This window comes from Gymnoscopelus microlampas, assembly GCF_963454915.1.
Source record: "Gymnoscopelus microlampas genome assembly, chromosome: 22".
Classification (NCBI taxonomy): Eukaryota; Metazoa; Chordata; class Actinopteri; order Myctophiformes; family Myctophidae; genus Gymnoscopelus; species Gymnoscopelus microlampas.
The window spans coordinates 36340884-36366649 of NC_139959.1; the positions used below are offsets into that span (position 1 = coordinate 36340884).

A 25766-nucleotide genomic window follows, 5' to 3' on the forward strand; every position below is an offset into this window, starting at 1 on the left:
GAAAACGTTTTTGAATCGCTTGCTTTTAGAGATAGTAGCGCCACAGATGAGAGGAGCTGTCCAGTGCTGAAGCAGTGGAGAGGAGCTATCCAGTGCTGAAGCTTCGCTCCAGATACCACAGCACGCCGAGAAAAGACTATAGCCGATAATCTGCCTCGCACTGATTAAAAAGAGACACAACGACCGATCTCCCTGTCTATACCATCACTGTCTATACCATCACATCACCTGTAGATGTTTCTTCTTGTCCAGCTCCGCGACCGTATTCGGTCCGTTCTTGGGAAATAAGACGAGCGTGTAGCCTATTTCTCCAAAACACACAGTTAGTTATCTCCCCTATACGCTACAGATGCCACATGCAGCTGTTTTCTCCTCCTCTGTGCTCTGCCTCCGTTCGCTATAAAAAGCCAAGAAACAACCAAGACAGGCTTTTAATGCTCGGTTGACGTTCTGGAAAAAATAAGACAAATGTATAACCTATAAATCTCAAAACCACACAGTTAGTTATTTTCCCTATCACTACAGATACCACATACAGTTATTTCCCCTATCACTACAGATAGATACCACATACAGTTATTTTCCCTATCACTACAGATAAACGCCACATACAGTTGCTTGTTGAGTGAGTATATATCCTTCCTCTTGCAGCTGTTTTCTCCTCCTCTCTCTGCTCTGCCTCCGTTTGCTATAAAAGCCCAAGAAACAACCAAGACAGGCTTTTAATGCTCGGTTGACGTCCTCCTCCGACACTATAGGCTACACAGACTGAATAGAAAGGAGTGGAGAAATCTGATTTTTCTTTTTCTTTTTTTTTGAGGCACCGAGTCGTCAGGCTATATTACTTCACACTTGGACGACGAAGATACCCCGCCCTCTTCTTCTCCTCCCGACCACAACAGGCAGTAACTAAAGCATAAAGACATCATTCGTCCTTATATTTACTACCCCATGTTTCTGAAGTGGCCTCGGTTCGCCTATGGTCCTTTCTGGTGTCAATCACTTGGCTGTCTGTCTGTTGGGTTCGGTTGGTGGAGCAGACAGTAGAGAGAGGATCTGTCCAGTGCTGACACCTTCGTTGCCTGTTAGGTTCGATTTTCTTTTTTAAATAGCAGATCTACAAGCTCACAACATGTTGCATCACGACGCGTTGTGAGCTTGCAGGTTGGCTATTTTCAAATAGCCGATATAGATTTAAAGGTCTCATGTAACTAGGGCTGTCACGATTTTACACATTTAAGTTGAGATACATTGTTACACAAATAATTGCAATTAACGATTTAATTGTGTTTTTGTGGCATTGAACATTGGAACATATGAATACAATTTTAATCTATTCTGTTTGTTTTTTAGGTGTCATAATCACAAATTGCACAGGGCAGATTATGACAAATAACTTAAATATACAAAGAAATGACTGACATGTTTATACTGTACTTTTTTTTAAATTGCGGAAATATATGATCTACATTACAAGCTTGTAAGCTTGTAGATCTGCTATTTCTGCAATTTTGGGGAAAATGTTAAAAAATAATTGCGATTATCTCAAATAATTGCGATTAGGCAATTATGTAAAAATTGTGACAGGCCTAGAGGGCATAGCAGAGTTGGCCATTTTGTGGTTCCAAAAAAAAAAAAAAAAAAAAACCCATAGAGATTTCCAAAAATATTTGTATCAATTATTTTAAGCCTAGAATCAAGCCATCCAGCCTCCTGGTGAATCATGACCGTAAAACATTTGATTCGGTGTGAAAATAATAAATAATATTTCATTATATGATATACTATATTTAATAAATACCCTTTGTTTTGCGGTTTACAAAAAAAAGAGAGTATTCACAGTATTAAATGTTTTACGGGCATGATTCACCAGGAGCCCATGGGTGGCTTGATTCTGGGCTTAAAATAATTTATATAAATACTTTTGGAAATCCCTATGGGAAAAATTAATGGCCTTTTTTTGAGTGGAACCAGAAAATGGCACTGCACTATGCCCTATTGGTGGAGCAGTAGAGAGGAGCTGTCCAGTGCTGATAACACACAGCAGCCAAGAGAAGAGCCATAATCTGCCTGGCAGTGATTAAAAAGAAAGAATCCTTTCCTTTCGGAGATGTCTTAGTGGTTATAGGGATTGGAATGGATTGCTTGCCAGCTACTATTCCATATTATTAGTGTTGGATCTGTGGGTCAGCATGTCATGGATGGTGGCGCTTTTTACGTTTCCCTCGGAAAATAAATGCACTTCATCATCATCTGCATGCGCAGCGAAAATGCAACAATATTGACTAAAGCTAGAGTTACACACTGCTCAAGTCAATGGGCTAAATCAGTAACCCATTCTAATGGCTGCAGGCATTATGTAATGATGCAGAGTAGCCAGTGGTGTAAAGTAACTAAGTACATTTACTCAAGTACTGTACTTTGAGGTATTTTTTTTACTTTAGTGGAGTATTTCCAATTGTCTATACTTTTACTTCTACTCCACTACATCTCAGAGGCAAATATTGTACTTTTACTCCACTACAATTATTTGACAACTTTAGTTTCAGATATAAATTATTACATTATAAAACATACATTAACCACTTTAGCCCTATTTTATACCTAGGTTATTTGAAAATAGCCGATCTACAAGAATCTTGTAGATCGGCTATTTTCAAATATTTTTTAGCTTACTTTTGAGTATTGAACCAATACTTTTGTACTTTTACTATGGTACATTTTTATTTCCGGACTTTTACTTGTAACAGAGTACTTCCACATTGCAGTATTGATACTCTTACTTAAGTAAAACATTTGAGCACTTTTTCCACCACTGACAGTAGCCTAAGACTATAATACATGTGGACATCTTCATGTGCTTGTGTCCTAAATGATTAGGCAACTGCTGACCAAATGTACACATAAATCTTACATTATAAACCATATATTTTATTTTATTTTATGTTTTTCTGGAGTGGGGGGCAACCAGAGGTTGTAAGGAAGGACACAATCAGAGTTGTGTAGCAGGCACACAATTCATACTAGCCTGCTAATCCATCTCAGTTCAGTGCATTTACAACACTGCCAGCTCTCTCCCAATTAAGCCCATGAGATCTGAAGAATCTAATCTTCTATGATCAAAAGAGACTTATGAGAAGAGGAAATCAATTTATGGATTGACTTTAATTATGGGAGCTTATACATCCAAGTGAGCTTTACTATGCCTGCTGCTATACAGCCACAGTACTCTCATTCATTGTTAATGTGTGTGTGTGTGTGTGTGTGTGTGTGTGTGTGTGTGTGTGTGTGTGTGTGTGTGTGTGTGTGTGTGTGCGTGCGTGCGTGCGTGCGTGCGTGCGTGCGTGCGTGCGTGCGTGCGTGCGTGCGTGCGTGCGTGCGTGCGTGCGTGCGTGCGTGCGTGCGTGTGTGTGTCTGTGTGTGTGTGTGTGTGTAGCTATACTTGGATGCATCGATTTGGAATGTTAGAATTGATTATAATGGATGGCAGTGGTGGGAAAAGTACTCAATTTTTTTACTTAAGTAAATGTATCAATACTGCAATGTAGAAACACTCTGTTACAAGTAAAAGTCCGGAATTCAAAATGTACTTGAGTAAAAGTATAAAAGTATTGGCATCAAAATGTACTCAAAGTACCAAAAGTAAAAGTACTCATTATACATAATGTCCCATTTCAAGTTTTCAAATGTATAAAAAAAAATTGCGAGGCATTGTGAGCTTGTAGATCGGCTATTTTCAAATGGCCGAAATATATAGGGCTGAAGTGGTTAATGTACGTTTTGTAATAATAATAGAAATCTACAAAGTAACTAGTAACTAAAGTTTTCAAATAATTGTAGTGGAGTAAAAGTACAATATTTGCCTCCGAGATGTAGTGGAGTAGAAGTAAAAGTATTGGAAATTGGAGACACTCAAGTAAAGTACAAATACCTCAAAATGTTACTTACTGTAAGTACAGTACTTGAGTGCATGTACTTGAGTGCAATTACTTTCCACCACTGATCATAATCGATAGGACAAAAAATGTCAATGGCACTTGTGTGTGTTGACAACATTTCATTGATTGTGCTTGACCTGTTAATGATTATAGCAATCAGTTCCCCCTGTCACGTGTGAATTCTCTGTATTATTGATTGTACACTCACAACCCAAATTGTGATAAATAGCACTAAAAGAGGTTCTTTGCTCATAATCATATAGGAGAACTATTAGCACCTTTAAGATAGGTGCTATAGAACCTTTGCCAAATAGTGCCTTGTAGAACCAGGAGTACCAAAACTAAGCTAAGAACCAATAAGAACCATAAGGGGCTGTTTCTTATGGCAGCAGTGCTAAATAGCAATGGTTTTCACGGGTCCCCACATGATTTTTTTGGGGGGTCCCCAGATAACAGTGAAGTGTCAATTTAAGGACCCTTTTAATGCCTCAAAACAAATAAATAAGACCATTACTGCATCAAAAGTAATTGTAACTATACAATAAAAACGGGTCAAACATTGGCCAAATTATCAAATAATATACAGAAAGAGGCAACAATTGTGAAAATAGCCGATCTACAAGCTCGCAACGCCTCGCAACGGAGGCGACATATTCGATATATTCTCTGTGCTTGAGATATCCTGTGTTACTCTTCGTGTTCCTGGTGCTACCAGTGTTATTTCCCAGAGCTCCTCGTGTTTCCTGGTTTTCATGTGAATAAATATTCTAAAATTAGCTTGTTCCTGTCATCACATCATGATGCATCTGGGTCCAATTCCCCGACACACAGCGTGACACTATAACACAATTATCATCTTGTTATATTATATATATGTGTTGTTAGCGCAGTCTTGCGGAACATTTGGCTGCTTGTATCTGTATGAGTGAGTGACACATGACACCCTCTTAAATCTGTATCTTTATCTTTTCTATAAATGATAAACAGAAAACTCAAGAAAACGACAAAGAAAGAGGGAGTCCCGGGAGAAAGACGGAAGGCCCTCTTTCTCACAGAGAAGCATACTGTATATCACTGTTGTCTGGTGGCCTCTTTCTTTTTTTTTCTTTTTTATCCCACGATTTTGTAACCCCATTTTTTACACCCAGTGCCAATTGTCTATGTAATCCTGGGCACTACCTTCCCTCTGCCAACCTAGGGAGGCCAGGGCCGAGCTCATGCCTCCTTCAATGCATGAGAGCCAACTGACCTTCTTGTCACCTGACAGGGGAGAGCTGGTGGCCTCTTTTGTCCAAAACTGTAATGTAAAAAAATGAATCTGTGTTCCAATGGATCCAATTTAGTTATTATGTAGTTACAAGCTCTTGATGATAGTTTTTATGGGTTTAATTTAAAAAAAAAAATTACCCCACAGACTTAACCACTTTCACTTCAAACATTTTCAAAATGAGCAAAGATAGCAGATCTACAAGCTCACAACATTTCAATTCACTCTAGTTCGGGGGTCTTCAACAGGGGGTCCGGGACCCCTAGGGGGTCCTCAGAGTTACTACAGGGGGTCCGCCAAATATTTGTGTGATACGATTTGTTTTACATTAACCACTTGAACCCTAGCATCCCTTTTCTGAGGAGAACTTTGGCCATTCATAGCAGATCTACAAGCTCTACGAGCTTGTAGATCGGCTATTTTTGGCAAAGAGTTATAGGTGTAGAGGGGGAAAAGAGCAGCAAAGGTTTATCTGAAACACAATTTTATACAATATAGAGGGGGTCTCTGCTTCATCTCTCTCTCAGCTAGGGGGTCCTTGGCCTGAAAACGTTGAAGACCCCTGTAGTTGTTTTCTCAATGGGAATGAATCTATATTAAACTTACCAAGGACACATATTTATTTAGTAATATCTCTTACCATTGGCAGCTCAAAATCAAATTATTCTACAGTCGCGTGCTCGCATTTGGAGGCATATAGACAATGCCTACAAAAATTGGTTTTCAGTGATAAAGATGGACCTGCAACCAAAGCGGGGTGCTGAATCTGTTACTCTTTCTCCTAGGCTATTTACACTCTCCTATTAGATCTGTCTCTCAGGTTGTCTTCTCTGCCTCTTTACCCCTCACCAATCGCTCCTCTCTCCCTCACCCTCCCTCTCTCTGTCCATTTCCCTCTCTCTCTCTCTCTCTCTCTCTCTCTCTCTCTCTCTCTCTCTCTCTCTCTCTCTCTCTCTCTCTCTGTCTCTCTCTCTCTCTCTCTCTCTCTCTCTCTCTCTCTCTCTCTCTCTCTCTCTCTCTCTCTCCTGGGCGTAGGGGCATGTCACGTCACGCTGTATGGGCCAGAGAGACATCTCGGTCCAGCCAGGACGGTCAAAGGAAGACAGGCGTGACAGAGGGTGACAGAGCTGGGAATGGCCCAGGGCCTGCATGCATGCATGAGAATATATATACACGGCCATTGAGCTCTTACTGTACCTATACAGTCTTTATGGTGCAAAGCCCACAGGTACGTTTTCACGTTCAATTAACTCTCATGATGGTCGGCTGTCATTCCTATTCTAAAGTGCTTCTCCCTTGTTAGAGAAATGGGGCCTCATGTGTACTTGTACCTGCTGTAATGCTGTTATTGTGATAATAAGATCGCCGTGAAATAGAGAACTATATATATTTTTAATTGGTTTATTTTGTGTGGCAGTGGCTCAGGGGTAGAGTGGTCGGTAAAACGGTCGGATTTTCCATCCCGGGCTACATACTGTGTATATATTTTTGCTGCTCAAACATGAAAAAGCTGATAAAATGACATGGAAATACTTAAAAGAAAACATGGATTTAATTTAATATGCTGTACAAATATAACTTACAGTCTAATATTAACAAAAATAACAATGTAAATGTATGGCTTTTATACAGTAGGCTAATGGGGGGGAAAAGACCACCTTTTATGTTATGGACAATCTGGATCACTGCCACAGTTCAGGGTTTTGATCATTTTGCTTTGTATATCATGAAAATGCGTGTGCTGCGTAGCAATGCTCTGTTGCCAGTGGCCAAAAGCATCAGTCATAAAACCTTTGTTGTCATAACATACCAAACTGGACCCTGCAGCTTTCATTTTATCCTGCATAACGTCATACGGCATTACTTGGCCTTGGGGTTCTGGTCTCTCTTTAACCTTCTGTTTCTCTGAAGTGCTGCACGTAAACAACGTGAGAAACACGGGGATAAAAGTGATGCCGTGCACCAGCCCAAAGATCATCACCAAAAACATGATCTTGAAAAAAGTCCTGAAGATGTGATTCTTAGAGGCGGACAAAACCAGGACCCCTAGAACGGTCGACAGAGCCCCTTGCATGATGGGATAGCCCAACAGAAAGAGAGCGTCCACCAGCTTTTCGTTGCCGCTCCGCTTCTTGCTCGAGACGAAGCTGTAGGAGATGTGAGCGGAGAAGTCTACGGTGAAACCGATGCAAACGACCAGGATGATCATGGATATGGAGTCGAGGCGGACGCCCCACAGCGCCATGAAGCCTGTGACGCCCACGATGACCGAACCGATGGAGACGGTCACCCACAGCGAGCAGAGGGGGTTGGGGATCAGTAGAAGCGAGATCAACAGCATGACGCCGGTGGTGACCCCGATGTTCTGGACGGTACTGCTCACGATAACGGCGTACTGGTCGTAGTAGATGAACGCCGGATGATAAACCTTTACGGACACGTTTCTTCGGGAACAGCTCTCTGTCGTTTCTCCGAGACTCTTGACCATCAGGATTTCCATGCTGGCGTTAGCGATGTGAACCGTCTGGATGAAGACGCGAGAAGCGTGAAGGGCTCCTCCTGTCACGTTGACGTCTTGCTTCAATTCTGGCGCTAATTTAAAAAAGTGAGAAAGGTTCTCCACGAAAACGTTTTCATCGTTAAGGTCCAGACTTGCGTCCTTTCCATACTGCTCGTATGAGTCCAGCCAGGACGTATATAAACTCTTGTCCACAAACGGCAGTTTGTTAAAGTCTTCCACGCAGGCCTGAAGCTCAGACCTCTTTTTCTCATCCCAGTACGGAAAGTTCTCCGTAATCACGACCATCACGTTTGGACCGTAGTTAGAAAAGTACCGCCTATCGCTGTCGTAGTACTTTATGACGTAGGAATCGTCGGCGGCTAGATCCTTAAGGTCGGTCCCCTGCTCGACGTGAAGGCATCCGTAGATACTTCCGGCCAAGTAACCCACGTACACCAAGATCACGACGGCTTTGGCCCACGGCTTGGTCAACAGCGGGCCGTAATAGCTCTTGAAGAAGCGATTTACCGGCTGTTCTTTTTCCGCTCCCGTCGCTCGTTCGTAGTCGCCTCCGACGCAGCAGATGCTATAAGAGATGAGATGAGATATACTTTATTAATCCCCGAAGGGAAATTGTGGCGTTACAGCAGCACAGTGTAACAATTAAATAAGTAAACTACAGACAAACAGAGACACATCAAACACAGATGGACATAATCACACCAGACCAGGGCCGATACACAGGACCATATGTATTGAGGGAGAGAGTTCTTATGACCTGAAGCCGATTCTACAAATGTCTTCTAAATCCCAACAGTATTCTGAAAAAACGTATGTTTCTATATCAGTGGTGCTCAAACTTTTTCATGTCAAGGACCCCCAAAATGATATGTATTTGGCCACGGACCCCCATCTCAAAATATTTTGTTCCAGGGACCCCGAGAAGCAAAGATATGAGTTAAAAATGTTTGCTTTAAACAATATATTTTCAAAGATTTGCACGCATATGAGCTTGTATATCTGCTATTTTTGAATAGCCAAAGTGTAAAATAATACTTTTTAGCTCAAATGAAAATGTGACACAGATGTGTTCCAGATCTTAATGGGTTAAGCATTATACAGGCTGATGGCAGTTGGCATGAAAGAGAGTCTGCAGTAGATGGCCAGTGACTTTGACCAGTTTCTCTTTCAAAACCTTTGCATCATGCATGTCACACAAACAGAATGCGATGCGTTTTGTTGATGTAACAAGTTTGTTCATATAGAGTCCTATATCCACAAATCCACCATTTAACTGCCACAATCCACATTATCAAAACCAGGGGTCTTCAACAGGGGTCCGGGACCCCTAGGGGGTCCTCAGAGTTACTACAGGGGGTCCGCCAAAATCTTTGTGTGACATATAATTCTTTTCCTTAACCACTTCAACCCTAGCATCCTTAATCTGAAGAGAACTATAGCCAAAAATAGCAGATCTACAAGCTCACAACGCCGGCGTTGTGAGCTTGTAGATCTGCTATTTTTGGCAAAGAGGTATATAGGTGTAGAGGGAAAAAAGAGCAGACCAAGTAAACAAAAAAAGTTTAATCTGAAACTAAATGTTATACAACATAGAGGGGGTCCCTGCTTCATCTCTCTCTCTCAATTACAGGGTCCTTGGGCTGAAAAGGTTGAAGACCCCTGATCAAAACCATTGGTGTTGTGTGTCGCATTCTGTTTGTGTGACACGCATGATGCAAAGGTTTTGATAAGTGAAACTGGTATAAAGTCACTGGCCAGTGGCCACCTACTGTATATCACTCCGTATGCATGTTCGGGGGGGAGAACATTGATTGAGCCTCTGGCTAAAAGGTGCTCACCTATACATCTTAGAGGAACCGTCGGGGTTCTCGGACGGAACCGTCGCGCAGGTCAGCCAGTGCCTGTTGCTGGCTTCCCTCCGCCCGTTCAGAGCCAGGAAGGCTCCGAAGAATGTGACGTTGTAGACGTAGCAGAACAGGATGGCGGTGCTGGTGTACAGGCAGAAGTACTGGACGGACGGGAAGTCGGACAGGAGGCCGATGTAGAAGCCCAGCACGTCGGTCAGCGTGGTGATGGTGATGGACATGGCGGCCTCCCGGTAGGTGTGAGCCATCCTCGTGGGCACCGGGTCTTTCACCTTGGTGCGCTGCCAGTTGGACACCATGATGAACATGTCGTCGACGCCGATTCCTGAAAAGGAGAACATGTGGAATGCAGTGTGGATTTTGTTGAGTAAAACTATGACGAAAAATGTCTGTCGACTACCTTTTTTCACTTACGAAAACCAAATAAAAACTAAGCTATGATGACTAAAACTATGACTAAATATACTGACAATTTCGTCAACAAATAAAAACTAGACTAAAATGTTTGGGAGGGACTAGTAGAACTAAGACAAGTCATCATGGGTGCGCACGGGTGTCACAGACCGAAAATAGTTGATCTACAAGCTCACAACACGTCGCGCTGCGACTCGTGAGCTTGTAGATCAACTATTTTCGGCCATCACGGCCCACCAAAAATAAAATTTAGTCAACTAAATCAACTGTAGATTCAGTCGACTAAAATATTATGATATTTAGTCGACTTAAAATAGCAATTTCAGGTGACTAAAACTAAATCAAAATTTGCTGTCAAAGTCAACAATGGTGGAATGACCTGATTATTATACAATCAATAATGTATCTTTTTTCCCCCAAGTTAAATTCCCCTTGTATTCTCTTATTGAGACACACAGGTGGAAAGCTCAGAGGGGGACAGCGTAGAGGAGACACAGGATGTACTGTATGCAGTGTGTACTGTATTATTTATAGCATATAAGATAAGATAAACCTTTATTGATCCTGCGGGGAAATTCAGGTATCATGACCTACAGTACATGTGGGTCATGAAAATAGGTCTCTTGACTACAATTACTGGGCTCTACGACATACAATCAATCAATCTTTATTTCAAGGTTTGTTTTATTTGTCATGTACTGTACAGTACATGCTTGCACATGAAACCAAAATTAGCAATAAAAATAAGCATAAAATCCTAAAGTGCAGTGAATTAAAACTGAGCAGCATATTAAAAACAGTAGCATCCAGCGTTTATCAAAACAGATAACATGGCAGCATGACATAGATTATACAGACTCCAGGTCCATATAAAAGACAATAAAAGGGGACAACACAACAAAGATTTAAAAAAAAAAAGAAAACATAAAAAAATAGTTAAATCTAAAAACCATACAGACACCCTCTCCAATGTCTCCAAAAACAAGGAGAGTATATAGTATATGCTGATCTTCTTAGGCATGGTTAAAGCCATTATAGTTACATTTTTTGAACCTCGCCATAAAACTGTACATCAGATCCCTGAGAACAGCATCTAGAGTGGGAGTATCTAGAGCACGAGGCAAAAGGGGGAGGCAAATATCACTTCTCCCCCCTTTTTTCTACTCTGTACATTATAGTTTTATATTTGTGATGATATAGAATTTTGGTGTCATTTTGTATGTTATGTTGATGAATTGAATACATAGGACCCCAATGGACACAAGACCGCAAGGACTTTTTTTTGGTGTTATCCTTTTAGACCAAATGTTTGTACTCGTGCTGTTTGCATTTCAGTCTAATGAAGTGTTCAATCAATCGAAAACACCACTGTTTACAAACAATTATCTGGCACTATGTCCTCAGCAGGATTCTGAGAGCATCAATATATGACACCTGTATATTGAGACAATGTCTTACCCAGTATGAGGAAGGGGGAGTTGGCCACAGTGATAACAAAGGGAACTCCTATGTAGAACATCAAGCCAAACGAGGACAGTACGGCCAGGCCTGCGGACAGGACTCCGATGGCAGCCACCCACACTTTATTCCTCACGTTGTCCAGCCTAAAACAATAACATGACCAAAACCACACAGTCAGCATATTAGCGATTGGGCATTGTTATCAATATCCATATCCATATCGTCTCTGTCGGGTCCAAAACTGTTACTTTTCAGGATTAAAATAGTAAAAAATAGCAGATCTACAAGCTCATAACGCGTCGCTTCGCGCCACGTTTCGAGCTTGCGGATCTGCTTCTTTTGATGCTTTTGTGTGATGCTGTAGTATGATCAAGTAGCCCTACTTGATCATACTACATGCTACTTAATTTACGAAAAAGCTCAAAAAGGTAAGATATGGCGATAAGAGGTATAATTCTGCCTGAAAGCAATGAGATACTGTATGTACTGTATGTTATGACATCCTGTTAGTAGGACAGAAATTATCGATTATTTTCTTAGCGATTCTTCTATCGATTCATTTTTCAATTAAGCGAATAATAAGTACGTTTTTGGGTGGAAATTTCTTTTACCTTTTATATTTCAACAAATCAATGTAAATTATTCATTCATTTTTTTAATAATCAACTCAATTAGGGTGATTAACAACTTAATCCCTATTTTCTTTACTTCATCGTAAAACAGTGTCACACACAAAATAGCAAAAATAGTTGATCTACAAGCTCACAATACAGCTTGTAGATCTGCTATTCTAGGTATATATGCTTTTTTATTTGTCTTTATCGATTACATTGATTATTTTAACTAACAGTTGCACCCCTACTTGTTAGCATTGTGTCTTACCTCAGGCAGGACAGCACAGAGAAGGAGATGACTAGAACATATGTGATGGAGAATAATGGGATTCCATCTGTGGTGTGTTTCTCTATCTCCTCCTGTTTGGACTGGGATGTGTAGTAGGCCACCTGTAGTTGCACATGAAAAGCGTCATTTACATTCAATCTTTTTATTGTTCTGTTTTTATACATAATTTCTGCCATAAGTGTCTTCGGAATCATTATTGAATTAGAATCTAGAGATTTAGAAAGTTCCAACAAAAATAGAATGTTATTGTTATCAGTGGCCTAAAGTAACTAAGTACAGTTACTCAAGTAATGTACTTAAGTACAATTTTGAGGTATTTTTTTACTTTACTCGAGTATTTCCAATTGTCAGTATTTTTACTTCTACTCCACTACATCTCAGAGGCAAATATTGTACTTTATACTCCACTACAATTATTTGAAAACTTTAGTTTAGTTACTTTTTTGTTTTTGATTATTATTACAAAATATAGAGTAACCACTTCAACCCTTTACATTTTGGCCATTTGAAAATAGCCGATCTACAAGCTCACACATTGTGAGCTTGTAGATCTGCTATTTTCAAAAGATTTATACATTTTATACATTTGAAAACTTGTGAAATGGGACATTCTGCATAATGAGTACTTTCTACTTTTAGTATACTTTAAGTACATTTTGATACCAATAATTTTGTACTTTTACTCAAGTAAATTTAGAATTCCAGACTTTTAGTATTTCTACATTGCAGTATTGATACTTTTATTTAAGTGAAAAATGTGAGTACTTTTTCCACCACTGATTGTTATACATAATTGCGATTTTCATAATTTCATAATTGCAATTTCCATTTTTGCAGACATACCTTGATGTTCTCATTGTCTTCCTCTTTTGAACACATATCTTGGAATTCTTTCAGCCACACATCGGCACCTTTGACATTATCCAGAAAATACATGAGCCTCACAGCTTTAGCAGACCGCACCGTGCCCTTGTCATTTTGCCGTACACCACCTATCGCCGAGCCCAAAAACGTCTGTTTGGATCCCACCGTGTACAAAGGAAACGTAATGTTAAAATGCTCAATTTTGCTGGCGTTGTAGTTAATAATTCCCAGGATGTCGTTTGAAACACACGCTCCGTTTGTCTTTGCACACAAGTCCATGAAGTTCAGGGGTCGGTGGTCCACGACAACAGAGATGTTACTGACTTTAGTGTCCAGCGTTATGATGTCCTCAAACGCTTCTTTTGTCAGAATGTTGGAGTCTTCATCGGTGGACACCGCGATGAGAGACGCGTACTTGCCCTCTGTGTACAGCCTCTGGCTCGAAAACGAAGCCTCGTCGTAAGGGAAGTTCTCTGCGACGAATTCTCTCACTTTCTTAGAGGGTCCGTCCCTCGGCGTGAATTGCCGTTCGATATCGTTGTCCTCCCTATCTTTCAGAAAGCAGAAGCCTCCTCCCAGAGCGGCAGAGACCACCAACGGTACGACGAAGAACCAGACGGGATACGAGCCCACCACCCATCCGAGTTTCTCAAAAAGGCGGGAAAGCGGCTTCTCAATGCAGTCGGTCCGTTTACATCCCATCATTCCCATGTTAAAAGGCTTGGGTCAGAATCTTTGGGTCTCTTTAAGGCTGATATGATGTGTCTTTGAAGCCTGTCAAGTCAATATGCACTTAGTTATGAGGCACAATGTCACAAGGTTATATATATTGTTTTCCCTCAAAGGTGTGACTGGCAGTAATAATAAAGGTTGGGTTTGACTGCGTTCCAGGAATATATAATTCATGTCGGAGAGAGGGAGGAAATACCTCTTGGTCTTGGGACAATGAAGGTAGATTAATTTAGCTTCCTTGGTTTTGGGTCAAGTACTTCCTTATTGACCCACACTGTTGTTCGCAGACAGCCATAAAATGAGCTCAGGGGGCCAGGCGTGGGTTACTAGAAGTTAGTGAGTCAAAAGACACATGGAAAGTCAATATTTAGCATCTTGGCCACAGCTTTAGAGTACTGAATGCAAACCCAAGTATGTTTGTGTATAGGCAAAGTAACCCTTGGCATTGACTTGTGTTCCCATAGCTGAGTCATGGTAAACGTATTACATAAACCATCCTTTTATACTAAAAAGGTTACTATAGGTTGATAACCTTAGGGGAAGCTATTGTCATAATGGTTTGATGTTTGCGGTAAAAGGTGATTATAGGGTTATGGTTATACTAGTGAAACATTAGACAATGAAACTTCTTACTTATCATCACACTAAAGTCAGTTAATATCCAATCTTGTCATGCCAGCAATCCATGCACTGGGGAAGGCAGAACAGGCCATAAAGCTGTTGTTTTGGGAAAGAACACATGATATTTTAGAAGCTGTGGTGTTGTACTACATAAGCATATACACAATACAGTATGCCAACAACATCTCAAATGTGTCAACAGTGCCTATAGAATAATTAATGACCAGCAATGCTCAGTTGTTAATGCTAAAAAGAGAAATGCGCAAGTTCACACGTGCGTACTGTAGACCTATGTGTGTATTAATGTGTTTGCATAACTATTGCTGTTGCATAAATTCTGCTTAACTATTAATCCTCTATACTTCTACTGTTCTGTTAATGATTACTAAATCACTAAACTGGAATATAGTGTCAGTTTTAAACTGTTTGAAACAACTTGTTTCAGTTTTCACACTTTTGTAACTTGGTATAGCCTGATGTTAAAGTTTCTTTGAATGATGTTTTGTTGTTTGTTTGCATATGATAAGACCAACGTGTAAGAGTTGTAAGTATTGTTATTTATGACATGCATATCAGCCGTGTGGCAAAATTTAAAATCATGTTTTTTGTTTTTTTGACAGTAACAGAACCACATGAGGCAGACCGGGTTTACAATCTGGTAAAATAAAGCAGTGGTTCTCAACCTTTTCAGGCCGCGACCCCCCCCCCCCCCCCCCCCCCCCCCCTCAAACCATATTTGAACTGGTGACCCCCCAGCCTGATAAGCACTTGGAATGTAGAAGTTGATTCATTACATACAGTACATTACATTACGAGTCACACATATGTAGTGTGACTTGGTTCCACAGATAAATATTGTGAAATTAGCAGATCTACAAGCTCACAACTCCTCCCGTTGCGATGCGTTGTGAGCTTGTAGATCTGCTATTTTCACAATTGTTTCCTCTTTCTTATATTATTTGACAATTTGGCCAATGTTTGACCAGTAATGTAATTGTCTTTTTTTTTGGCATTAGAAGGTCTTAAAAGTCATTACATTGACACCAGACATATTACATGCCTTCATTGGATATGCTTCATGCCTAAAACCAATGCTTTAAAGAAAACCATAAGTGTTATGTCACTCTTCAACCACAACTACATTTATCCTACATTAGTAAGATCAGTTTTAAAAAAATAAATTAAGTACAGCAGTTCTTCAGAAAGAACTCAGATTAGGCTATGATAGGCCTATCCTGTATGTGCTGGTTGTATTTGCAAAGAAAAAGCTACGATTGAAGTACGTTTTTAAGAAGAGATTTAAAAGAGGACACTGTGTTTTGTTTGCCTACCTGAGATCCCCAGACAGGGAGTTCCACAGCTGAGGGTCCTGCACAGCAAAAGCCTGGTAATGCTTTCTGAAAAGCTGAGACTTTGGAACCATTAGCAGGACCCTGGCTGCTGGATGATCTCAGGCAGTGACCAGCAGGCTCATAGGGAGTTAAAATGTCACCCATTTGGGATGCTGTCAATGCACTGAATGGGACATTATCATGTTCAATCAGACTATTGATTGGTCTAAGTAGGTGAGATACTGACCTACCCACGTTTAAGCAGACTATTGATTTAAGTAGGTGAGATACTGACCTACTGACGGGCCTCAGTTTTGTATAAAGTATGGTTTTGGACCGCGACTGAGGCACGCCGTCTCAAGCTAACTTGAGCCACGTGATCGAGGCACCACCGAGCAAGCTAAAGCGAGCGAGTTGCCGTGCCGAACGTTACGATGTTCGCTTGAGCCAACTCAGCGCCGTCCGAGTTATGTAACGATAGGCACAGAATAGTAAATCATGTTTTGGGGTGAGTGCCTGCCCCAACTTTCATCAACCCGCAGAATAACGTCAAAACACCTACTGAGCCCCGTCGGTGGGTCAGTACCTACTTAGACCAATCAATAGTCTGATTAAACGTGATAATGTCCCATTAAGTGCATTGACAGCACCCGAAGCCGGTGAAAATATCATAGATACAGTATAGACACGAGCCTGACAATTCAGGGCTTTATCATTTTAACCACTTTAACCATATTTTTTATACTTTGGCTATTCAAAAATAGCAGATCTACAAGCTCATAGCGTGGCACGAAGTGACGCGCTATGAGCTTGTAGATCTGCTATTTTTGAAAAATCTTGAAAATGTGTGCAAATCTTATATATATATATATATATATATATAATTTTATGATATATTATATTATATATATTTTTAAAGCATTTTAACTCTAAAATATTTGTTTCTGGAGGTCACTGGCACAACATATTGATATGGGGGTCCATGGCCCAACACATAATTTTGGGGGTCCTTGACTTGAAAAAGTTTTAGAACCACTTTCCTTTACTATGTGTTAAACGTCTGGCAGCAGCGTTTTGTATCAGTTGCAGTCTTTGTATGTCTCCCTTGCTGATACACCAATAAGAGCATTGCAATAGTAAAGTGGGGAGGAGATAAAAGCATTGATGACCTTCTCTACGTCTGACTCTGCAGGGGTCAGAGGACTGGCCTGACCTTTTGCTAGCTATATGACTCAGTTGGTCAAAGCAGGCCTGAACCACTTTGGTCACCTGAATGTCCAAAGAAAAGAAAGCTCAGAGTTGAACATGACTCCTGCTTTATAGGTTGCAAGCCTTATTAAGTGTGTCCAAAATACCATAGATGCAAAATCAGTGGTGTAAAGTAACTCCAATTTTCAGTACTTTTACCTCTACCCCACTACATCTCAGAGGCAAATATTGTACTTTTACTCCACTGAAATGTTTTGAAAACTTTAGTTACTACTGTAGTTACTTTGTAGATTTTGATCATTATTACAGCCCTAAATACATTTCCGCCATTTGAAAATAGCAGATCTACAAGCACACAATTGTGAGCTTGTAAATCTGCTATTTTCAAAAGATTTGTAGACATTTTATTTATTTGAAAACTTGTGAAATTGACCTTCTGTGTAATGAGTACTTTCTATTTGTGCTACTTGCTACAATTTTGATTACCAGACTTTTACTTGTAACAGAGTATTTCTACATTGCAGTATTGATACTTTTACTTAAGTCAAACATTTTAGTACTTTTTTCACCACTGCTTGTAACAGAGTACTTTTATATGGTGGTACTGCTACTTTTACCTAAGTAAAATATCTGATTACTTCTTCCACCACTGTGGAAGATCATTGATGCTGCTAGTGCTGCCTGGGGCCAGAGGAGGTTATTATAATCAATTCTGATTCGGAAAAACAGCAGGAAATTATTGGACATCCAACCATCCAGCCTTTAATGGGACATACTGTACAATTGTGTATCATCTGCGTAGCAAATCTATGTTATGCCAACGCATGATATGCTCCAGGGGTGGCATATAAACAATCAATACCCCAGGACTGAACCTTGGGGAACCCCACAGAAGAGATGAGCAGAATAAAAGGTGAACCTCTCCAAGCATTAGAGAGATGGACCTGTTTGACAGACAGATAGATCAACCAACCCAGAGCCACACACCACTGACACCAACATCATTTTATAATGGCCAATAATATTGGGCAGTTCTATTTATTTATTGCTTACTGACTCAGTTACTGTATGTAATTTAATCATTAACATTTTTGTTGATATTATGAATGTGAGAGAGGTTTATTTCATTTCTTTTATTTTCATTTATTTTAATTTTGTTGTTATAATGTTGTCCACTTTGTCAAGAAAGTAGTTGTTACTGTGGCAATTGGGCTCCTAAATAAAATAAAATAAAATAAAATAAAATAAAATAAAGTCCTGCTGAGGGCAGCCGACTGAGAAACAGTTCATTCGGAAATGCTTTATTTGTATTCAGTTTGTGTTTTATTTTCATGAAGAAAAAAAAATCTATACCAATATATAATTTCAATATTATTATTTACAAAAATGTGTGGAACATTTTATGCTGTATTTATATGTATATATTGTATATTCACTGAAGGATTAACACATAATATGATTATGAACAACATAATGTCAAATTAAATAATTAAATTCTTTACATCATTTTTGTGTGCAAATGGAATTTTTTCTTGACCTAAAGATGGTGCTAGAGTAAAGGACATGGGGACACCAGAGTTTTTGTTGTAGTGTTCATAACATCTTCCATGGGACCACAGGTGCAAATTAATTACATACTGTAGCTACCTTACCTGTTAAATACAAATAAAAAATACTATACAATACAACACGTCAGCAGTGTTCAATGTTTCCTAATGAATGCTAAAAACGGTTTGTTTTCTTTTTTCTTCACCTGAACTGCGTGTAAACAAAGTCAGAATCACAGGGATGAAAGCCAGTCCGTGGACCATCCCGATCACCATCACCAAGAACATGATCTTAAAAAACGTCCTGAAAATGTGAAACTCCGACGTGGACAACACCGCCACGCCTAAAACGGTGGCAAGGCCCCCTTGGAGAATGGGATAGCCCAAATCGGAGAGCGCCTCCACGACCTTCTCGTCCGGACCGGGCTTCTTGCTGGAGACGAAGGCGTAGGCCACGTGAGCGGAGAAGTCCACGGTGAAGCCGATGCACATGGAGAATATGATCATGGATATGGAGTCCAGGCTGACATCCCACAGCGCCATGAAGCCCTTCACCCCTACGATCACGGAGCCGATGGAACAGGCCACCCACAGCGAGCACAGCGCGTTCGGAATCAGCAACAGCGAGACGACAAACATCACGGCGGTTATCACGCCCACGTTCTTGACGGTGCTGCTGACCAGCACGTCGTACTGATCATAGAAAATGAACGCCGGGTTGTACGTTAGCAAAGGGGCGGCGGCGCAGCGGTCGGCGACGTCCTTCAGGCCCTTGAACATTTCGATTTCCACCCTGGCGTCGGCTATGTGAACCGTCTGGACGAAGAAACGAGAGGCGTGGACGGAGTCTCCCGCTAAGTTCACGTCTTGTCTTAAATAAGGAGACGATTGCAGAAACAAAGGGAGATTTTCGAGAAAGACGTCTTTGTCGTCTAAACTAGAATTTGAACGATTATTTTGTGCGTAGGAGGACTCCAGATAGGAGTCCAGCCAGGACGTATATAAGACCTCGTCCACGAACTGAACCTTTTTAAAGTCTTCCATGCAGGCCTGAAGTTCAGACCTCTTGGTCTCGTCCCAGTACGGGAATTCTTCCGTAACGACGACCATTACGTTCGGACCGTAGTTAGAAAAGAACTCCCTGCCCTTCCGGTGATACACGGTAACGTGGGAGTTGTCTTCGGACAAATCGTAGAGTTCGATTCCTTGCTGTATCTGGAAGCATCCGTACACGCTACCGGCTAAATACGCTACGTAAAGGAACATCACGACCCCTTTAGACCACGGCTTGACCAGACACGGACCGTAGTAGTTCTTAAAGAAGTTACTGACGGGCTGCGTTTTCTCTTTCTCCGTGTACGTGTCGTAATCCCCTCCGACACAGCAGATACCGAGCATCTTGGAAGAACGTTCGAGGTCCGCGGTTCTTGTTGGAAGCTTCATGCAGGTCAGCCAGTGCCTGTTGCCGGCCTCTCTCCTGCCGTTCAGAGCCAGGAAGGCTCCGAAGAAGGTGATGCTGTAGACGTAGCAGAACGCAATGGAGGCGCTGGTGTACAGGCAGAACGACTGCACCGACGGGAAGTACGACGTGACGCCTATGAAGAACTTGACAACGTCTGTCAAGCTGGTGATGGTGATGGACATGGCCGCCTCTCTGTAGGTGTGTGCCATCCTCGTGGGCACCGAGTCTGTCACCTTGGTGTGCTGCCAGTTGGACACCATGATGAACATGTTGTTCAGGCCAATTCCTGGGAAATGACATGTTGTACAGTAATTAGAGTTGCCAGATTTTGCGAGAGAAATAAGCAACCAGGTCCATGAAAACAAGCCCAGAAGAAGCGACTAGGCCAATTGTAGCCTGGCTAGGATCAATACCATTTTCGGGTTTCTGATCCGGTCGGAGTGGATATAACTTTACGTCATCATTACGTCATCAGGTAGCCGGAACCACCGGTGCCGTGCATCTCCAAAAGTATTCCCCTAGTTTAAAACTTAGTTTGGTACAGGTATAATCGTTTAGTTTCTTTTGGTATAATAATCGTCTGGTATATCATCTTTTATTCTATCTCGTAGCGCGACTAGCGAGACTAAACTATTGATTCGCTTTATGTGGGGAACAAAAACAATGCGACGCCAACCGGAACCAACCACCGGAACCACGATTTCCCCCCCTTTTTTTCTAAACCGGATCACATGACTATAGTTTTAGAACGAATACCAGGCTTTCCTCCGAGGTGGAAAGCCTGGTGACGCGAGGTTAGGACAAATGAGCACAATTGGCTATTTGAAAATTGCAGATCTACATGCTCGCAACGCGTCGCATGTGAGCTTGTAGATCTGCTATTTTCAAAACGAAACAAAATCTTGTGGAATATTTGCGAAAAATCTTAACGCAAATCTTGTATGGGGGTCCTTGGCATGAAAATGTTTGAGAACCACTTGTTTAAACAACATTAGGAAACAAGCCCAAATAAGCCAACTCCATGATACCGTATATATTTCATATTTTTACAGACGTTGGATTGAAAAAGGAATAAAATGTATACCAAGTATGAGGAAAGGTGAGTTTGCCACGGTGATGACAAAGGGAACTCCCAGGTACAGCATCAGGCCAAAGGAGGAGAGCACAGCCAGACCGATGGAGATGACACCCATCACAGCCACCCACACCTTGTTACGAACACTGTCCCATCTGTTGGAAGGACACAGAGCACAGAGTATGTTAAGAACACTGTCCCATCTGTTGGAAGGACACAGAGCACAGAGTATGTTAAGAACACTGTCCCATCTGTTGGAAGGACACACAAGCACAGAGTACTTTAAGAACACTGTCCCATCTGTTGGAAGGACACACAAGCACAGAGTACTTTAAGAACACTGTCCCATCTGTTGGAAGGGCACACAGCATGTAGAACGTGTACGTTAAGCGGTAGTGTGTAAATGCAAGTCATTTTACACGCACGCACGCGCACGCAAGCACACACACACACGCACACACACGCGATCAACCCACATACGGAGATCTCTGTATCTGTCTGTCTGTCTGTCGGTCTGCCTGTGTCCCTTTTATGCCCATATATGGAGATATCTGTAAGATTGAAGATCAGACAGACAGACAGACAGACAGACAGACAGACAGACAGACAGACAGACAGACAGACAGACAGACAGACAGACAGACAGACAGACAGATAGATAGATAGATAGACAGATAGGCAGATAGACAGATAGACAGATAGATAGATAGACAGACTGACGGATGGATACAAAGAGTACTGATTACATATCTGTGTGGGACATGCATTGCATTCCCACTAGACCACTTCCTGGTCTAGTGGTACAAAATAGCACAACGATAGAAACTATACCCTTTTGAAATAGCAATAGTAATGACTTTCTCTTGTTGACAAAATAATTTACAGCATGGGGCCTTAATAATGAATTTCAGATGAGTTATTTGTATCAAAATGGATATAACATTAGCATTATCATTATGGAATGATTCCCTTCAGGGGCGATCAATCTACAAATGCAATCAAAATCAATATAATAACATAATACCGGTATGCCATTAGGGAAAAGCTCAATATATACATGAACCTCTCTGCATCGTACAGATAGTACTATTAATAGTGTGAGAGGGTCTAGTGGGAGTTGAACCCTGAATCTTTACAGTGTTGCTGACATTTGCTCCGAGCAATGATCTAATTACATAAGGGAATCGACCGGACCGCCTTAAACAAAGCCAATGCATAGATGACTCTAAGCAGAGATCAACCTGAACCCTCCATGGGAGGGTGGAGGGGGGGCACAACCGGTGTCACTGTGTCAGACTGTTATCAATCACAATAATATCATTGTTTCTAGGGATGTCCGATATTATCGGCCTCCCGATATTATCGGCCGATATTAGCATAAAAATTGATATCGGGAAAATATCGGTATCGGTTTTTGGAAAAAAAAATATTATTATTATTATTATTATTATTTTTGTTTGCTTTATAAATAAGTTACAGGAGTTCTTACTGTATATGGTGTGTGTGATATGAAATTTGAGCTTACCCTAATCACAATAATCCCCGCATATATCGGTATCGGTTGATATCGGTATCGGTAATTAAGAGTTGGACAATATCGGTATATCGGTTATCGGTAAAAAAGCCAATATCGGACAACCCTAATTGTTTCAAAATGTAAATTGTGATATTTATGTTTTGTATCATTGTTTGTCGCACTGTTGTTTGAGACGTTTAATGAAACATAATGTGTTTTATCCATTTGGCCTTTTCTTTTTTTTCGTGAAAATGCTCCAGTAAAGTTAAATTACCTCAAAATTGGTACTTAAGTACAGTACTTGTACTTAGTTACTTTCCACGTGCTTACCGTAGGCAGGATATCACTGAGAAGGTGATGGCGATGGCGTATGTGATGAGGAATAATGGGAAGCCGTCTCTGGTGTGGTTTTCGATCTCCTCTTGTTTGGACTTGGAGGTGTAGTAGGTGACCTGATAAACAGAGTGTAACTCAGTATGCAACATCCAATTCACAACAGCATTATGGACAGAGTGGAGCATCAACATCAGTAAAGTAACTGTACAATATGATGACAAGACATGCACATTTGTAAACATTTTGTATAATAGGAACCAGTAGTAGTCAGACTTTAAAACTAAAATAAAACAGCAACAAAATAAATGAAACAAATCACAGTTTGAATCACAGGAAAGTGAGATGCATGCACAACCTTGCAAAACAGATGGTCACCAAAGGAAAATGCGTACTTTAACCCAATAAATCCGGGAACGCATCTGTGTCATTTTAGATTTCTTTGGCTTTTCAAAAATAGCAGCTCATAGCGCGGCACTCGCGCTATGAGCTTGTAGATCTGCTATTTTTGAAAAATTGTGAAAACTTGTGCAAATCTTTTGAATATGTATTCTACAAATGTCTTCTAAATCCCAACCGTTTTTTTGAAAAAACGTATGTTGCTATATCAGTGGTTCTCAAACGTTTTCATGTCAAGGACCCCCAAAATGATATGTATTTGGCCGCGGACCCCCATCTCAAAATATTTCGTTTTGAGGTAAAGATTTGAGTTAAAAATGTTTGCTTTAAAAATATATATATATTCAAAGATGTGCACAAATTTTCACGATTTAAAAAATAATAATCTACAAGTTCATAGCTTGGCACTTGGTGCCGCACTATGAACTTGTATATCTGCTATTTTTTTAATAGCCAAAGAAATCTAAAATGACAAGGATTGAATGTGTTAATGTGAGCTTGTTGCATGCTGTAACTGCTGTTTAGCAAATGCACCTAAATGCCTTTGTGATGTCTGTACGTTTACATTATAATGTCCTTTTCAGGCACTTGCATCAATCTCTTATGCAGAGACTAATGTATAGTCAGTGCAACTTTACAAAACTATCATGTTTAAAATGCAGATATTTGTGTGAAGCAGGTTTGTTATACAGGCACTATAGCACGGTCGTACATACTTCAATGTGTTTGCTTTCCGTCTCAATGGACATGAGCCTTTTGAATTCTCTCAGCCAAACTTTAGTGACCTCGGCCACGCTCTCCTGACTCCCTAAGTAGTAGAACAGTCTCACGGCCCTCGCATACGTGACCACCCCAGTGGCATCGTCTGTGCTAATCCCACCAAGAACAGAACCCAGAAAGATTTGTCTGGATCCGTGCGTGTGCACGGGGAACGTGATGTTGGCTGTCTCATCGGTTCCATTGACATCAGAGGGAAATATGTCCAGGATGTCATTCGACACACATTGTCCCTCAGCCCTAGCACACAAGTCACTGAAACGCAGCTTCCCTTGGTCCACGGCAATGCCTAGTATCTTACTGTTCAGGGCGATTACGTCCTCAATAGCATCTTGCGTTAGTATATTCGAATTGTTTTTCGATAGGGCGATGACCGATGCAAAGTTGCCCTTTGAGTAGAGTCTCTGGCTCGAAAATGTCGAGTCATCGACGGGAAAGTTCTCTCGGACGAAGTCTCTTGCCGCCTTGGAGGGGCCCTTCTGCGGCGTGAACTGTCGCTCGATGTCGTTGTCCTCCCTGTCTTTCAGGAAAGCGAAGCCGCCGCCGAGCACCGCCGAGAGCAGGAGAGGAACGAGCAGAAACAAGACAGGGTGTGAGCCGATGACAGAGCCGAGACGTTCGAAAAGCGCGGATAAGGGCTTCTCGATGCAGTCTGTGCGCTTGCAGCCCATCTTCCTCGGTCTTGCTTTCTACTCAAGGCAGAGAGAGCATCTACTTAAGGTGATGCAAAACCTGTCCTTTTAACCCATTAAGACCGGGAACGCATCAGTAATTTTTTGATTTTTTGACTATTCAAAAATCGCAGATATAGAAGCTCATAGCGTGGCGCAGAGTGCCGCATTATGAGCTTGTATATCTGTGATTTTTTTGGGGAAAATCGATAAAAAATTGCAAATCTTTAGTTTGAATATTTATATATTTTTAAGAGAACATTTGTAAATCAAATCTTTGCTTCTGGGGATTCTACAAATGTCTTCTATCCTAACAGGTTTCTGAAAAACTTATGTTGCTACAGTATATCAGTAGTTCTTAAACTTTTTCATCGCAAGGACCTCCAAAATTATATGTATTTGGCCGTGGAAAAGATTTCCCCATCTGAAAACATTTCGTTCCAGGGACCCCCCAGAAGCAAAGATTTGAGTTACAAATGTTCGCTTTAAATATATAAATATTTATATACTGCTCAAAATAATTAAGGGAACACTTTGATCCCTTAATTCTTTTGAGCAGTTTTTGTAGCAGTATGTACACAGTTCATGAAAACTCAAAATAATTAAGGCATCAAAGTGTTCCCTACATTTCTTTGAGCAGTATATATACACTCAAAGATTTGCAAAAAATGTCACGATTTTTCAAAAATAGCAGATCTACAAGCTCGCTACGAGCTTGTAGATCTGCTATTTTCAAAGTATAAAATCATGGTTTAAGTAGTTACACAGATGTGTTCCCGGTCTTAATGGGTTAAAGTATGTGGGTTGCGTAGTCATCCATTTCTCAAAAACGTAGATAAGAGCAATTAGCTGCATGATTC

At 40.9% G+C, this 25766-nt stretch overlaps 1 protein-coding gene across 1 annotated transcript; it reads right to left on the minus strand.

Moving 5' to 3' along the window:
• Window positions 1-343: 343 nt before the first annotated feature.
• On the minus strand, window positions 344-24906 carry LOC311038611 (uncharacterized protein; the record flags this gene model as incomplete). Its single annotated transcript, XM_084048183.1, has 10 exons — window positions 344-397; window positions 7016-8291; window positions 9565-9916; window positions 11464-11609; window positions 12349-12470; window positions 13213-13953; window positions 18911-20421; window positions 21220-21365; window positions 23057-23178; window positions 24175-24906. The coding sequence occupies 10 exons, from the start codon at window positions 24904-24906 to the stop codon at window positions 344-346; spliced, it is 5202 nt and encodes a 1733-aa protein (XP_083904309.1).
• Window positions 24907-25766: the final 860 nt, after the last annotated feature.